Source organism: Mobula hypostoma, chromosome 18, assembly GCF_963921235.1.
Source record: "Mobula hypostoma chromosome 18, sMobHyp1.1, whole genome shotgun sequence".
Lineage (NCBI taxonomy): Eukaryota > Metazoa > Chordata > Chondrichthyes > Myliobatiformes > Myliobatidae > Mobula > Mobula hypostoma.
The window spans coordinates 973,327-990,991 of NC_086114.1; the positions used below are offsets into that span (position 1 = coordinate 973,327).

Below are 17,665 nucleotides of genomic sequence, written 5' to 3' on the forward strand. Positions count from 1 at the left end.
CATATGTGGCAACGAATTCCACAAATCCACGACCCTCTGGCTAAAAAAATTTCTCCTCACCTCTGTTTTAACTGGGTACCCTCTAATTCTAAGACTATGGCCTCTTGTCCTGGACTCACCCACCAAGGGAAACAACCTTTCCACATCTACTCTGTCCAACCCTTTCAACATTCGAAACGTTTCTATGAGATCCTCTCTCATTCTTCTATACTCTAATGAATACAATCCAAGAGCCGACACACGCTCCTCATATGTTAGCCCCTGGATTCCAGGAATCATCCTCGTAAATCTTCTCTGAACTCTCTCCAACATCAGTATATCCTTTCTAAGATAGGGGGCCCAAAACTGCACACAGTATTCCAAATGAGGTCTCACTAATGCCCCATAGAGCCTCATCAACACCTCCTTACTCTTATACACTATTCCTCTTGAAATGAATGCCAACATAGCATTCGCTTTCCTTACCGCCAATCCAGCTTGGTGGTTAACCTTTAGGGTATCCTGCACGAGGACCCCCAAGTCCCTTTGCACTTCTGATTTTTGAATTTTCTCCCCATCTAAATAATAAGCTGCCCGATTATTTCTTCTTCCGAAATGTACAACCGTACATTTGTCAACGTTGTATCTCATCTGCCATTTCTTTGCCCACTCTCCTAAACTGACTAAGTCTCTCTGCAACCTTTCCGTTTCTTCAACATTTCCTGCTCCTCCACCTATCTTGGTGTCATCTACAAACTTGGCCACAAAACCATTTAATCCATAATCCAAATCATCGATATACATCGTAAAAAGAAGCGGCCCCAACACCGACCCCTGCGGAACACCACTAGTAACCGGCAACCAATCAGAATAGGATCCCTTTATTCCCACCCTTTGCTTTCTGCCTATCAGCCAATGCTCCATCCATTTCAATACCTTTCCTATAATTCCATGGGCTCTCATCTTATTAAGCAGCCTCATATGCGGCACCTTATCGAAGGCCTTTTGAAAATCCAAATACACAACATCCACAGCCTCTCCCTTGTCAATCTTATTCGAGATTACCTCAAAAAATTCCAATAAGTTGGTAAGGCAGGATCTTCCCTTCATGAAACCATGCTGGCTTTGGCCTATCTTGTCATGCACCTCGAGGTATTTCATAACCTTGTCCTTGAGGATTGACTCCAATATCTTTCCAACCACTGATGTCAGACTAATAGGTCTGTAATTTTCTTTTTGCTGCCTCCTTCCTTTCTTAAATAGCGGAACTACATTTGCGACCTTCCAGTTCTCCGGAACCATGCCAGAGTCTATTGATTCCTGGAAGATAATTTCCAATGCTTCCACAATCTCCAAAGCCACCTCCTTCAGAACCCTTGGGTGCACCTCATCCGGGCTGGGAGACTTATCTATTCTTAGTCCACTTAGCTTCCCAAGCACTTTCTCTCTAGTTATCTTGACTGTACCTAATTCTATTCCCTGATACCTCTGGCTATCAGGTATATTGCTCATGTCTTCCACAGTGAAGACTGATGCAAAATACTTATTCAGTTCCTCCGCCATCTCTTTCTTATCCATTATAATTACTCCAGCATCATTTTCAATCGGTCCCATATCTACCCTTGTCACTCTTTTACTCTGCATATATTTGAAAAACTCTTAGTATCCTTTTTTATGTTAATCGCCAACTTCCTTTCATAATTCATCTTTTCTTTCCTAATGACTTTCTTAGTTTCTTTCTGTAAGTTTTTAAAGGTCTTCCAGTCCTCATTTTTCCCACTAATTTTTGCTTCCTTGTACGCCGTTCCTTTCGCTTTTATTTTTGCCTTAACCTCTCTCGTTAGCCACATTTGTGCCATTTTTCCATTCATGATTTTCTTTTTTCTTGGAATATATTTTTCCTGCGTTTTCCTTAATTCTTGTAGGAATTTCATCCAATTCTGCTCTGCCGTCCCTCCATTTAGTTTACTTTTCCAATTGACTTGGGCCAGTTCCTCTCTCATACCACTGTAATTTCCCCTGTTCCACTGAAATATTGATACACCTGATACCAGCTTCTCCTTTTCAAATTTGAAACTGAAAATCATATTATGATCACTACTTCTAAGAGGTTCCTTTACCTCCAGCTCCCTAATCGCCTCAGGTTCGTTACACAGCACCCAATCCAAAACAGCCGGTCCCCTGGTGGGCTTCTGGACAAGTTGCTCCAAAAAGCCATCCTGTAGGCATTCTACAAACTCCCTCTCCTAAGATCCATTACCTTCCCGACTTTCCCAATCCATTTTCATATTAAAATCCCCCATAATTATCTTGACATTGTCCTTCTGACACGCTTTTTCTATTTCCAGCTGCAACTTGTAGTCCACATCCCGACTGCTGTTTGGAGGCCTGTATATAACTGCTATTAGTGTCTTTTTACCCTTGCCATTTCTTCATTCTACCCATAAGGATTCTACCTCTTCTGATCCTATGTCCCTTCTTTCTATTGATTTGATATCGTTACTTACCATCAGGGCCACGCCACCCCCTTTACCTACCTTCCTATCCTTCCTGTACACTGTGTATCCTGGGATATTCAGCTCCCAATCACATCCATCATTTAGCCATGACTCGGTGATGGCCACAATATCATACCTTTTAACCTGCAGCTGTGCAGCAAGGTCATCCACTTTATTTCTAATGCTGCGTGCATTTAAGTACAGTACATTTAGATCAGTACCTGTTGCCACTTGTGCTATATATCTATTATGCAGCAAATTATCCTGTATATTCACCGGCCTGTCCTTCTTACCATCTTTGCTGCACAGTATTTTTGACTTATTTCTATTTTCCTCTTCCTCGATCCTAACACCTTGGTTTCCTTCCCCTTGCCAACTTAGTTTAAACTCTCCCTAACAGCTATATTAAACAATCCCGCTAGGATATTAGTACCTTTTGAGTTCAGGTGTAATCCATCTTTTTTGTACAAGTCATACTTTCCCCAAAATAGATCCCAATGATTCAAGAATTTGAAACCCTGCCCCCTGCACCAGATACTTAGCCATACATTCATTCGCTTAATTTTGCTATTCTTACCATCATTAGCGTGCAGCTCAGGCAGCAATCCTGATATTATTACTCTGGAGGTCTGGCTTTTCAATTTTCTTCCCAGCTCCCAGTAATCTTTCTTCAGGACCTCCTCTCTTTTTCTGTCTATGTCATTGGTACCAACATGTACCAAGACTTCCGGCTGCTCGCTCTTTCTCCTCAGAATACTCTGGACTCGATCTGAGACATCCCGTACCTTGGCACCAGGGAGGCAACACACCATCCGGGTATCCTTGTCCGGCTCGCAGAATCTCTTGTCCGTCCCCCTTACGATGGAGTCCCCTATAACTTCCGCATTGCTTCTTGCTCTCTTGATTTTGGCACTGGGCAGAATGCTAGAGTCTCGTTCACTGTGGTCCTCCTCTGTCAGGTCTGCCTCTTCAACAGAATCCAAAACGATATATTGATTTCTGAGGGGGACTGTCACAGGGGTGCTATCCACTACCTCTCTATAGGTAGTATCTATCACCTCCCCACTTCCCATAATTAGCCGAAGGTCATCTATTTCCATCTCCAGCACCTTAACACGGTCCTTCAGAAGCCTCATCTCAGTGCACCTGGTGCAGATGTAATCCTTGGGGAGGCTGGGAGTCTCCCAGGGTCCCCACATCTGGCACTCCAAGCACAACACTAATCCTAGATACATACCTCTAATGCTACTGTTTGTACCAAATACCAAAAAACTGTAACTTACTCCGTTACTATGAGACTCAACGGTCGCAGGAAGCCTCTTCCTGTCTCCGCCGAAGCCCGTTGAGCCAAAGCCCTTTCCCTCTGCACCCTCTCCACAGCCCGCTCCGATGCTGCCCGCTGGATATGGCGGTTTTCTTTTTAAACTGTTCGCGCTCAACTGGCTGACGTCACGCGCCTGCGCAGTCTGGCCTCTCTCCTAGTCTGAGAAATAAAATGTCTTCTCGCTGGAAATCCTTAGCCTCTTACCGCTGTCTTCTTGATCCGAAGAGAAAAAGTCTGCGACTTTCTTCCTCTTTTTAAACTGTTCGCGCTCAACTGGCTAACGTCACGTGCCTGCGCAGTCTGGCCTCTCTCCTACTCCGAGAAATAAAATGTCTTCTCGCTGGAAATCCTTAGCCTCTTACCACTGTCTTCTTGATCCGAAGAGAAAAAGTCTGCGACTTTCTTCCTCTTTTTAAACTGTTCATGCTCAACTGGCTGACGTCCACTCTCTAAGCTCATCCGCTTTGTTCATGATACTCCTTGCATTAAAATAGACACATCAGTCTGAGCACATCCCTTCTCTATCATCTGCCTATCCTCCCTCTCACACTGTCTGCAAGCTTTCTCGATTTGTGATTCAACCGCCCCTTCCTATGTCTCTTCAGCTTGGTTCCCACCCCTCAGCAATTCTAGTTTAATCCCTCCCCAATAGTCTCAGCAAACCTCCCTGCCAGGATATTGGTCCCCCTGGGATTCAAGTGCAACCCATCATTTGGTCCATCAGGTCTACGGTTGCTCCTTGCAAAGAAGTCCCATGAGTCCTGTTTCCTCTCTCCTTATTGCCCTATAGTTCTGCATTTCATTACCTCGCACACCAGCTTCCCCATTTATTTTTCTGCCACTTTGCAAAAAGAGGTAAATTATAGTAACCTGTCAACTTACCAGTGAATCTTGAGGTATGGGGGGGAAAAAAAACCAAGGCATGGAATGAAATAAAATCTGACGGAGAATGTGGAAACTCCACACACGTATCACCTAAGATAGAAATGAATAGGAATTTCCTGAACCAAGCAGCTGCTGTGCCACCAGGCTGCCCTGCTGGCACTTTATAAATTTGGAACATCCTTTTGTCTCTGAACTGGGCAATGTGGGTGCTTTTTAAAAAAAAACTTAATGGTCTGAAATGAGCTGGTTTTAGCTTGCACTCATACCTGGAGAAACTCATATTTACTTCCCACAACACTTTAACTGGGCAAGATGCAGAGACGCAGCTGGATTGATGCTGGACCCCTGAGAGTAGTGTAGTAGGCTGTGAATGGAGATCTGGACTCTGCTGACATGCAGCTAGAACCTTGATCAGGAATTTAAAACATGGTTTCCTCTTCCCATTTGTCAATCCATGGCCTCCTCTACTGTTGTGATGAGGCCACACTCGGGTTGGAGGAACAACACTTTATATTCTGTCTGGAACATCGATTTCTCAAACCTCTGGTAATGGCCCACCACCCCTCCACCATTCCCCATCACCTTCTCTCTCTCACATGATCTCCTTGCCTGCCCATCACCTCCCTCTGGTGCTCCATCCCCTTTTCTTTCTTCCATGGCCTTCCGTCTTCTCCTATTACATCCCCTTTCTCTGGCCTGTATCTCTTTCACCAATTTCCCAGCTCTTTACTCACTCCCTCTCTTGATTTCACTATTGACTTATGTTTCTTCCTCCCCCACCTTTTTAAATCTGTTCATCTTCTTTTTCTCCAGTCCTGCTGAAGGGTCTCAGCCCGAAATGTCAACTGTACTCTTTTCCGTAGATGCTGCCTGGCCTGCAGAGTTCCTCCAGCATTTTGTGTGTTTTGTTTAATACATGGTTGATCTTAATACATATTAAAACATTAAGAAATAATTTAAAACATTAAAATACCATAACCTCCTAAATGCAATCTATATCTGTTTATGTTGCGTACATATATTGTTAAGGAATCTGAAAGTTCAGGCAGAAGGGGATTGATACATCAAACACAGCTGGCAAGTTCAGATGAGTTCATCGCCACTCCCTTGTGCAAGGGTTCAGTGAACAGCCTTTCTAGATCTTGAAGCTTTATCATCTGTTTAGATTATCTGCAACATTGTTTGGTAATGCACACATCTAATACACCTTATATATCTCATAGGTTTGGGAAATTATCCTCAGAGAAGAGATTAAGCAAACAGCCTACACATAGACAAAAGAAAGTAATCACATTGAAATGTATTTCAGGACTTCCAGTTTCTAAGAAGGCTTGATGGATGCTGGAATGCCTAGAATCGGGGATTAGGCTCAAACAAGGGGTTGGCTTTTCAGAAATTTCCACCCAAAAATGTAGTACATTCAGTAACTTGTTGTAACTAACTTTATTTCATGTATTTTGTATTCCTGATGTGTTAGGGAACATTTATTTCTTAGTACAGCTTAAGCCCAAGAAGTTTGGCCCAATGGTTGGGGGGAAAAAGTTCCAAATTGAATAAATTACAGTTTCCAGATGGATAATTCTCTACATAAGGGCTGTGAACATTCAGATGCTGAGTATATTCAATGCCTAAATTGATGATAGGCAAAAGGCACTAAGATTGAATAGTGGGGCAAGTAGTCTACTCCTACTGCGGCATGTTCTTTGAATAAAATACACAACTTTTGTAAAGGGGTAATTTAAATAGCTCATGATTTGCATTTGCAACTCCCTTGAAATTGTCAGTATTCACAGTTATTACATTGTGAAACGACAATAAACAGTTGAATGTAAAAATGCAGCATGCCCATGCTCTTTAGTAGCAGTTTTCAATGTAATGTGAAATAGAAGAATTGTGGAAAACCTTATGAGCTCATCTGGGTGTAAAAATCTTGTGCTTTTTTATATGAGTGTGAATACGTTTGTAAGAGGTAAACAATGGCAATCCATTGTAACTGTCTAGAAAATACTTAGGACCTAAAAAGCATAATTTTATGCATTTCCTCAGTTAAATTTTACATAATAATTTTTAATTATTATATTTTGAGGTTCCAGTCTTTATTTCATTCTCAGTAAAATGTGCCTGGAATCCATTGTTGGGGGTGGTTATAGAAGCAAATCTGATAAAGGCATCTGCGAGGCTCTTAAGTAGGCACACAGATGTCCACAAAATGGAGGGATATGGACATCATGTAGGCAAAATGGATTAGTTTAATTAGGCATTTAATTAGAAGTTTAATTAGTTCAGCACAACATCATGGGTCAAGGCCTTGTTTGCATGTTCTGTAGCACTTACTGGTGACAAATACACTGGAGTGAGATTGAGTAAAATTAACAAACTGATTAAAGTTAAAACTTGTGATCTTCCTTTCAAAGCAACCCAAGAAAATAGGGCAGGAGTAGGTCAAGAGGTCCCTCAAGCTCTCCCTGTCATTCATTGTGATCATGGCCACAACTCCAAACCCTGCTTTGATCTATCAGATACTTCCACCTTAAATGCTTATATTAATCCAGCCTCCAGCTCTCAATGGAGTAAAGAAATCTAGAGATTTGCAACCTTTGGCATGGAGATATGTTTATACCTCTCAGCTTTAAATGGATCTCCCCTACCTTTTAGTTGTCTCCTTGTTTGAGACTCTTTCACTGGTGAAAACATCCCAACATCTGCTCTTTCAAGTCCCTTAAGATCTTGTATGTTTGACTAAAGTCACACCCCTCATTTTTAAAGTCTGAAGAATACAGACCTAAACTATTTAGTCCTGCGGTAGGACAATTATATAATGCAATCATGCCAAAAAACTAAATTCATTATTTATTTAAGTGCTTGGAAAAAGTTTGGAAAAAAAATTAAAAAGAATTGTACATTGGCGTGCTTCATAATTTTTCTCTCCTGTAGGATAACATGCTTTTCTGTGACTCCTGTGATCGAGGGTTTCACATGGAATGTTGCGACCCACCTTTATCCAGAATGCCAAAAGGTATCATTAAACTAAATCTGTTAATGAATTTTATTTCAAAATGTACTTGGATGCATTTACCATTATGAAATGATTAGATTTGAAGATATTTTGAGTTAAACTTCATTAATCATTTTTCTCCCAAGAAAATTTTGCTTCCCCTTGTGCACAGATGTTGATAATTTGGAGCTAGATTTGCTACCTATTGATGGATAGTATTTTCTGAGTGTTAAGCAAGAAAGCTTTGAACAAGTTAAAGCTATATCCCATTGATCTGTTCATTGTACAATGCACTTCCTATAATTTTCAGCTTTATCAAGTTCAATTGTCATTCAACCATACACATGAATACAGCCAAACAAGACAGCGTTTCTCCAGGCCAAGGGGTAAAACACAGTACCAACAGTCGAACACAGCACACAACACATATAGATCAATCAATAGGTCAGTAGGTACATTTAATGTCAGAGAAATGTATACAATATACATCCTGAAATTCTTTTTCTTCACAAACATCCACGAAAACAGGAGTGCCCCAAAGAATGAATGACAGTTAAACGCTAGAACCCCAAAGCCCCCCCCCAGCTTTCCCCTCCCACACACAAGCAACAGCAAGGCAACGACCACCCCGCTCCCCCACCAGCAAAAAAGTATTGGCACCTTCCACCAAGCACTCAAGTGTGCAGCAAAGCATCAGTCAAGATGCAGACTTGCAGTACCCCAAAGACTACTCGTTCAGCTGGTAATTCAACATACCACAGGCTCTCTCTTTCTCCCTAATAAGGGAAAATGAGGTGTCCCCATTCCACAGCGAGAGGGGAGACATAACAAACAACTCACTGATTTATGATGTTAAAAGTCTGTTGTGTCATTTTTTCCAAGCTCTGCGCCCAGAGAATCGATCCTGGAAAGGCTCAGGTCTCTGGACACACAGCTCCCAATGTTCTCCCATGACGCCTCAGTCAAGGTCACCAGCCTTGAATCAGCCTGTACCCAGGGCCACGAAAATCTGGCACCCAGAAGGCATGCTAGTTTCCCTGCAATATCAAAAAGCCACTGATCGTGAGTCCCTGAGAACTTGCAAAGAACTGAAGTCAGAGTACAGCACATGGAGTTACGATAGCAGAAAAACATACATTCGCAAAAAAATAACATAACCCAAGTCCCAAGGGTCATGGCCTGTAGATTGATGATGCATAGGATAATTGTCCTTTACCCCTATTTCTGCAAGAACAAGCACACAGCAGTTCTTCATCATGTGCTCGTGCAGCCGCAGACAAATGCAATCAAGTTTGTTTTCCACTGAGCGAACACTGGAGAGCAGCATCAATGGGAGGGGTCATCCCAACCCAGCACAGACTCTAGCTCTCTCCCACACCGCTTCCGGCATCTCCTTTCCTGGGCAGCTGCAACAGGCGACTGCAGCAACCAAGGCCCAGCTGCTACCCTGCTTTCAGTCTCACCGATGAATCAGTAAACCGGACGCAATATTTTGTGTTCTTCCCTTCTCTCTATGTAAAAGAAACAAATATAATTATTTTCATAGTGCCAGTTGTTATTCTAATACTCAACCCTCGCAATGTAAAGACTGTAGAATCTTTTGAAGTATTTGACCATCGTGGTTTATACTTATGTATATTACTACCGATCCTTTGCTGGCCAGCATTTATTTAAGTTTTAAAGATAGTATTCAGAATTTTTTAGGAAATTATGGTATTAATTTCATAATTTTTGTTCATCTCTTTATTGAGTAAAATTCTTTCAAATATGGCTTGCCTTCTTGAAATACAACCTGATTGTAACAAAGTTAGTGAATGAAGTACCTTCTAGTTTTTGTGAAAATTTGAGGGATGTAAAATGTGTTTTTGTAGCTATCTTGTCATCAAGAGAAACTGATATCTGCTGCTACTGTTGCCAAACCGGTTACCAGTACAGTTAACCACTTAATCTTTTCTGGAAAACATGTAAAGTTTCCTCATTCTTCTTGAAAATTACATTAAGTAATTAACCCCAGTACAGTATCTTCTGTCTGAGTTCCAGTAGATTATAAACCCAGTGAGCATTGCATATCTTTTACTTAATTGGGACTGGTTCTTGTCACTAGGGTCCAAGTACTGGGAGCAGTTATGGCAAATCTCAGTTATGTAATATGGCAATGATCATCACAAGCTGTGGCATGTAACATCAGTACATTGTGCTGCACATTTAGAAAACTATGAGGGTACTGTCCAGTTTGGATGCCATAATGCCTGACTACACTTCGGTGTGCATTAGACGTTATAAACATGGAGGACACAGAAGGAAAATTATGAGCCATGTAGTTGACAGCAAATTTCCTCATTAGCAATTGTAAAGGAGGGTACAATTAGATATATGTTTAATAATGTAATAGATGGTTTAACCTGGTTTCCTTCTGAAATCTCCACCATCACATGAGCTGATCTCCTGCCAACTCGATTCGCCTCACATAATGTGAAGAAATATCTGACAAAACTGAAATCAATAATGGTTATGGACCAAACAATGTCACTGATTAAGCCAGTAGTCTCCAACCACCGGGCTGCAAGGCATGTGCTACCGGGCGGCGAGGAAACGATATGATTTGGCGATTATGAAACAATATGAGTCAGCTGCACCTTTCCTTATTCCCTGTCATGCCCACTGTTGAACTTGAAAGCCTGCGAGATGATTATCCACGCATCATCCATGTCTGCACGGGAAGAAGATCAACTCCTCCAGCTTGCAAATGACGGTGGGCTGAAAAGTACGTTTGACATAATATCTCTGCTGGCATTCAGGATCAAAGTCAAGTCTGAATATCCTGAGATACCCACGAAAGCACTGAAAACGTTAATTCCATTTCCAACATCATATCTCTGTGAAGCGGGGTTTTCTGCAATGAGTGCAACGAAAACTAAATTGCGGAATAGACTGTACATAAGGAATCCCCTTCGAGTATTGCTGTCCCCCATCACCCCTCAATGGGACCGTCTTGTTGCAGGGAAACAAGCCCAGGGCTCCCACTGATTCAGCGATATTGGTGTTTTGCAATGATTTTATATGTTCATACGAGGAAAATATACGCTGTGTGTTTAATATCCAAACATTACTTAAAATATTATGATGCTATTGACTTATAAGTGACTTATAATTGACTTTCACTATATTCATGCAAGAAAAATACGTGCTGTGTGTTTAATATTAAGTTCGCTAGATAAACCCTTTTAGAAACGAAATTGAGTGTATTAGCCACTTATAAGTGACTTATAGTTGACTTATCACCTATATTCCGGTCGAGATTAACACCCCCCCCCCGCTCCCCCAACCCCCCCCTTTCGGCTGGTCCGCAAGAATATTGTCAATATTAAACCGGTCCGCTATGCAAAAAAGGTTGGGGACCCCTGGTTTAAGCACTGCTTAAAACTAGCTATAGCTCAATCCAAGCTATCCGGATGCAGTAGCTGCACTGACATCATCCTAAAAAGTGGAAAAATTGCCCATATCTGTCCTGTTTGCAAAAAAAAAAGAACAAATGTATGGGTAGGGGCAATATGGTATGGACCTCAGAAGTAAGAAAGGTACAACAAACAATCTGCTGGAGAAACTTAGCAGGTCAAGCAGCATATGTGGAAGTAGAGGAACCACTAATATTTCAGGTCAAAACCTTGTGCCAAGAATACTCTAAATCTGGTCTAACCAATTTTTTTATACATCTGTAACATGACTTCCTGACGCCTATACTTGGTGACCCGATCGATGCTATATGTCTTCTTTATAACCTTATTTACTTGTGTTACCATTTTAGAACATAGAAACGTAGAAAACCTACAGCACAATACAGGCCCTTCAGCCCACAAAGGTGTGCCGAACATGTCCCTACCTTAGAAATCACTAGGCTTACCCATAACCCCCTATTTTTCTGAGTTCCATGTACCAATCCAAAAGTCTCTTAAAAGACCCTATCTCATCTGCCTCCACTGCCGTTGCCGGCAGCCCATTCCACGCACATACCACTCTCTGCGTAAAAAGCTTTCCCCTGACGTCTCCTCTGTACCTACTTCCCCAGCACCTTAAACCTGTGTCCTCTTGTGGCAATCGTTTCAGCCCTGGGAAAAAGCCTCTGACTATCCACACGATCAGTACTTCTCATCATCTTATACTTCTCTATCAGGTCACCTCTCATCCTCCGTTGCTCCAAGGAGAAAAGGCCGAGTTCACTCAACCTATGGACTTGCACCTCAAGAGCCTTCTGTTCATTAATGGTCCTAAGGGTCCTGCAATTTACTTTACATTTTGTCCTTACATTTGACTGGTTGGCTCTAGACCTTGTCATGACCTTGGTCCAAACATGAAACAAGGAGATGAATTCCAGTTGATGTGAGACTACTCTTGACATTTGACTGAGCGTTGCATGAATGATTCCTTGTAAAGCTGAACTTTATAGGCATAGCAATGCCCCTTCAGTAAGATGGTGATACACTTGGATGCAGTGGCCTCTCTGGGTCCAAAGAAGTAATTGTTCATCCTTTGTCTTTTTTACGATTGCAAGACGCCGCTGGATTCTAAGCACATCAAATACTGCAGGTTTACCCCATTAGCGAGTTGATCAGTAATGGTGGAGCTGGACTTGTTGCGCACTGTGTTGCAGCCTGCGTCAGTCACCCAGGGAAGAAGGCATCAGGTGGTGCACTGCTCAACGGGCTGTGTGGATGGTTGTCTCGGATGATTTTGTTGTGATCGCAAGACCTTTTGAATATTGATAATGTAGAATACTGCCAGTTTGATTCATTCGTTCACTGGCGAGACTGATGGTGGGGAGCGTGTGACCTCAGTTGCTAGGTGCACTAGGCCCTCGTTCCTTGGGGTTGCCTGTTGCATCCACTGGGGAAGAGGACTGGGGGCTGGCTGTGTGCCACTGGATTCCGTACTGTGTTGGGGACTGGCCCCTCCCATCAGTGCTGCCCTGCAGTGTTTGCTTGGTGGAAGATTGTGTTCATCTGCGGCTGCGCTTGTGCGAGATGATGAACTGTTGTGGGCTGATTCTTGCAGAAATGTGGCTCCAGGACAACATCCATGCACTATCAATCTACAGGCTAAGATACTCAAGGACTTTGTCTGTATATAATTTTTGTAACAGTGTTTTTCTGCTGTTATATGTGCTCTGTACTGTATGTGACTGTTGGTACTGTGTTTTGCACCTTGGCTGTGTTCATATGTATGGTTATATGACTATTAAACTTGAACTTAAGAAGAAGAAGAAGGTGATTGTCATTTTTGGATTAGAGGTCAGTCATCTCAGCACCATAACACCACTGTAGGAGTCCCTAAGTATTGGATCCTAAGCCCAATCATATTCAGCTATTTCATCAGTAATCTTTCTTCCATCATAAGCTCAGAAGTGGGAATGTTTGCTGACAATTGCAAAATCTTAATTTCTCTCCACCCTTTTCCTTTGTTGCATATGAAGCGGTTTCTGCACTCAGAAGGACCTATTCAAGCACAAGGTGATAGGTGGATAATTACATTAGTGTTTCATTATTTTTAACCAGGAAAAGCTGACCACATACTGTCAATATTCTGAGGGTCAGAAACTCACCTGGATCATCAGTACAATAGCTGCAAGAACAGAGGTTGGGTATTCTGACATCTCAAAGCCTTTGCATCACTTAAGGATATCAGTGCGCAGCACGGTGGATTACGTTCTGATTACCTGGGAGACTGCTGCTTCAACAACTCTGAAGATATTTACACTATCCAGTATTTAATTGGCTCTATATCCTTCACTCAGAACACTTATTGGATCTCTCACCTGAAGGGTAATGTTTGTGATGTGTACCATCTACAAAATATATTGGCTTCTCCAATAAGACAAGTGAACACAGCTTTCAGTGAATTCCCTCCAAGTTGTATTCCCTGATTTGGAAATATATCGCTGGTCTTGATTGTAACTTGGTGTAAATGCTGAAATTCTTTACCTTGGGTGCCACGGTAGCACAGCAGTTAGTGTAATGGTTTACAGTGTTAGCTTTAACATCAGAGTTCAATTCCTACCCCTGTCTATAAGGAATATGTTCTTCCCTTGATTACATGGATGTTCTCTGGGTGCTCCAATTTCCTGTATGTTTTGAAGACCTATAAGTTGAAGTTAGTAAGTAGTGGGCCTACTATGTTGGCACCAGAAGTGTGGTGACACTTGCGAGCTGCCTCCCAGCACATTCTCAACGCATTTCACTATGTTTCAAATGTCCATGGAACAAATAAAGCTAATCTACTCTACTCTTTAATCATTCCTTCCTCCAACAGTACTGTTGGAGCACCTTCACCAAACAAATGTAGTGGATCACGCTGACAGTTTGCAAGTATCTTTTCAAGGACAGTTAAGGATAGCACTACATGGCAGCTTTGCCAGCGTTACACAGTTCCTTGAAAACCAATTGGGAAAAAATCTTCCTGTATTATGGTTACCGTCTTGTTGTGTAGGACTGTTGCTGTGAAATAATTTGTGCCTGATATATGTGTACAGGGAAAAGAATTTTGACTGAACAGTAAGCTCCAAAGTGCTGAATGGTTTTCCAGTTTCCCGGTCTTCTGTAATAACTGTGGTCCACAGCATACTACCCGCAGTGAGGATGTTCTTCCAGTCCTGTAGGGTCCACACCAGCTGCCCAAATAGCCAGCATGCCACCAATCCTAACAAGACCCTAGACTTCATCTGGGAAAAGTATGTGGGACAGGGAAGAACATAACACACAAAATGCTGGAGGAACTCAACAAGCCAGGCAGCGTCTATGGAAAAGAGTACAGTTGATGTTTCGAGCCGAGTTCCTCCAGCATTTTGTGTGTGTTGCTTGGATTTCCAGCATCTGCAGTTTTCTTTGTTTGTGAATGGGAAGAGCATTGTGGGTTTTGTGACTGCAGGCAGGTAGGACCTGACCTAATTTCTGCAGAATGCTCCACAACTGATCCCAGCGGGTTCAGTGCTCATCCAATATTGGTGTCGGAATCAGGTTTATTATCACCGGCATGTCGTGAAATTTGTTAACTTAGCAGCAGCAGTTCAATGCAATACCTAATATAGAAGAATAAATAAATAAATTACAATATATTTATATTGAATATATTAAAAATCATGCAAAAACAGAAATAATATGTATTTAAAAAGTGAGGTAGTGTTCATTGGTTCGATGTCCATTTAAAAATCAGATAGCAGAGGGGAAGAAGCTGTTCCTGAATCGCTGAGTGTGTGCCTTCAGGCTTCTGTACCTCCTACCTGATGGTAACAGTGAAAGAAGGGCATGCCCTGGGTGCTGGAGATCCTTAATAATGGACGCTGCCTTTCTGAGACACCGCTCTTTGAAGATGTCCTGAGTACTTTGTAGGCAAGTACCCAAGATGGAGCCGGCTAAATTTGCAACCCTCTGCAGCCTGTAAGAATACTCTCCACAGTACATCTGTAGAGGTTTTAGTTGACATACCGAATCTCTTTAAAACTCCTAATGAATTCTAGTTGCTGTCTTGCCTTCTTTATAGCCGCATCGATATGTTGGGACCAGGTTTGGTCCTCAAATATCTTGACACCCAGGAACTTGTAACTGCTCACTCTCTCCAGATTGAAACTCAAAAATAAACCTGCAGATTCTGGAAATCTGAAATAAAAGCAGGAATGCTAGAAATATGCAGTAAGTCAAATTGAGGAGAAAGACAGTTAAACTTCAGGAAATGACCTTTCATCATTTTGTATCTACTTGGCCTAAGCCTCAATCCAAGCCCATATCCAGCTATAGAGCTGGGTCTATTGTACTAGTAAGTACATGTCTGTCATTCTGTAATACTGGGGTACACTAGTGAGTATGTATCGTCACTATATAACACAAGTACAGTGCTTGGGAACAAGTTTGTCAGAGTAACACTGGGAAACATTACTAGTGAGCACATATATAGTATATTGTTAGGGTCAACTGTGTTGTTGGGTAAAGATCTTTCACTATGGCGAGAGTACTGTACAGATGGGTACAGGTCTAACTTCAAGATGCTTACAGTACTCATGGGTATGGGCCTCTTGCTGGAACGAGTTTGGAGGCAACATCGGTTGCACGGCACCTCTGACAGGGTCTGCAAGACATTACTGCCTACAAAGTGAAACTCAATAGTATGCATGGTAGTGATGCCCCAACACCTTCTATGCATGCTTTGAAAGGGAGAACACAGCTACAGCTGTGAAGATCCCTGCTGCACCTGATGACCCTGTGATCTCCATCTCAGAGGCTGTCTTTAAAGAGAGTTTACCCTTCGCAAGGCAAAAGGTCCCAATGGAGTACCTGGTAAGGCTCCTAAGTGTTCATTATCTGCAGGCAGCCCGGTTTCAAAATCGCCCAAAATAGCAACATAAAAAGAAGTGACCAGAAACGAATTATAACATGAACTACAGAGTCCAATCCACAAACCATGTCAATTAAACCTTGACTAGAGCTCTGGCACCATCCTTCGAGGGAGGGAGAGAGAGAGAGAGAGACCATTTGAATGCAGGGACCTTCCTCCTTCGGGAGCAGCGAGAGGGAAGGGGAGACAGTCACATGGAGACACCTTACTCCGATAGCAGCGAGTGAGAGACTGATAAGCAGTGTGGAACACCCACTCACCTTGATTTTAATCTTCCCCATTCCTTTGATCAGCAAGAAATGGAGTCAATTACGGGCTCACACCTGACTCCCTGCTTGTTGACCTCAAGACCACACATTTCACGTGAAGCGTCACAAAACACCTTTGGAGTCAGCAAAGCACAGATTGCTCAATCAGTCCTAAAAGACACCACTTAAATGTAGATCAGACTCTAACAGTAGCAGAACCACAGTTGAAAGAAAAAAGTTTTAGTTTCATGAACTGTTTGGAGGATGTCGCCCTTGGTCAAGTTGTTCACTAGCACCATCTTCTTTGTGGATGATATAAGGAACCAGGCAGGCTTTGCAAAATTTGGGTGCGGCATTTTCATTTAGTGCTATTTTACCATTGCTGTGTTTGAGTTTTCCAGTGACATCCTTGAACACTGCTGTGGCATCTTCCAGTACCTTTCTTATTTTGCTTTCAATAAAAGGCTATTACAGAGATGTGGCATGCAAATAGTGGATACATCTCTGATCAAATTGTAGATGTCTCAGCCAATGACACCCCCCACAATGCAATAGTTTTACTTCATACAACCCCAATGTGGCTTGTTGGTTGTTGTATTTCACTGATATGAATGTCATTCCCACAGGAGTTACTATTTTTCCAGTATAAGTTCTTGGATATCTGCAGAGTTCAGTTTAGTATCTTTGAAATGCTGTTCAAACTTGTTTTGTGGAATGACTGAAGCAGCCGAGCCAGTGTCAAATTCCTTTAATTAATTTGCCATTCACTTCTGGTCTGAGTCATATTGCTTGTCTATTAAAAACGCAAACACGAGGAAATCTGCAGATGCCGGAAATTCAAGCAACACACACAAAATGCTGGTGGAACGCAGCAGTCTAGGCAGCATCTACAGGAAGAGGTACAGTCGACGTTTCAGGCTGAGACCCTTCGTCAGGACTAACTGAAGTAAGAGCTAGTAAGAGATTTGAAAGTGGGATCTAAAATGACAGGAGAAGACAGGAGGGGGAGGGATAGAGCCAAGAGCTGGACAGGTGATTGGCAAAAGGGATACGAGGCTGGAGAAGGGACAGGATCAGGGGACGGGAGGAGAGGAGCACCAGAGGAAGATGGAGAGCAGGCAAGGAGTTATAGTGAGAGGGAGAGAGGGAGAAAAAAGAGAGAGAGAAAGAAAGGAAAAAAAATAAGGGATGGGGTAAGAAGGGGAGGAGGGGCAGTAACAGAAGTTAAAGAAGTCAGTGTTCGTGCCATCAGGTTGGAGGCTACCCAGACGGAATATAAGGTGTTGTTCCTCCAACCTGAGTGTGGCTTCATCTTGACAGTAGAGGAGGCCATGGATAGACATATCAGAATGGGAAT

The 17,665-nt window shown here is 42.4% G+C and overlaps 1 protein-coding gene across 4 annotated transcripts in view; it reads left to right on the forward strand.

The window, feature by feature from the left end:
• kat6b (K(lysine) acetyltransferase 6B) overlaps positions 1-17,665 on the forward strand; it is a 221,548-nt gene that overhangs the window by 82,397 nt on the left and 121,486 nt on the right. For all 4 annotated transcript variants that reach the window (XM_063070288.1, XM_063070286.1, XM_063070287.1 and 1 more), the window contains exon 5: positions 7,621-7,702. In XM_063070288.1, coding sequence (XP_062926358.1) covers positions 7,621-7,702 — 82 coding nt within the window. The remainder of the gene's footprint in view (positions 1-7,620; positions 7,703-17,665) is intronic.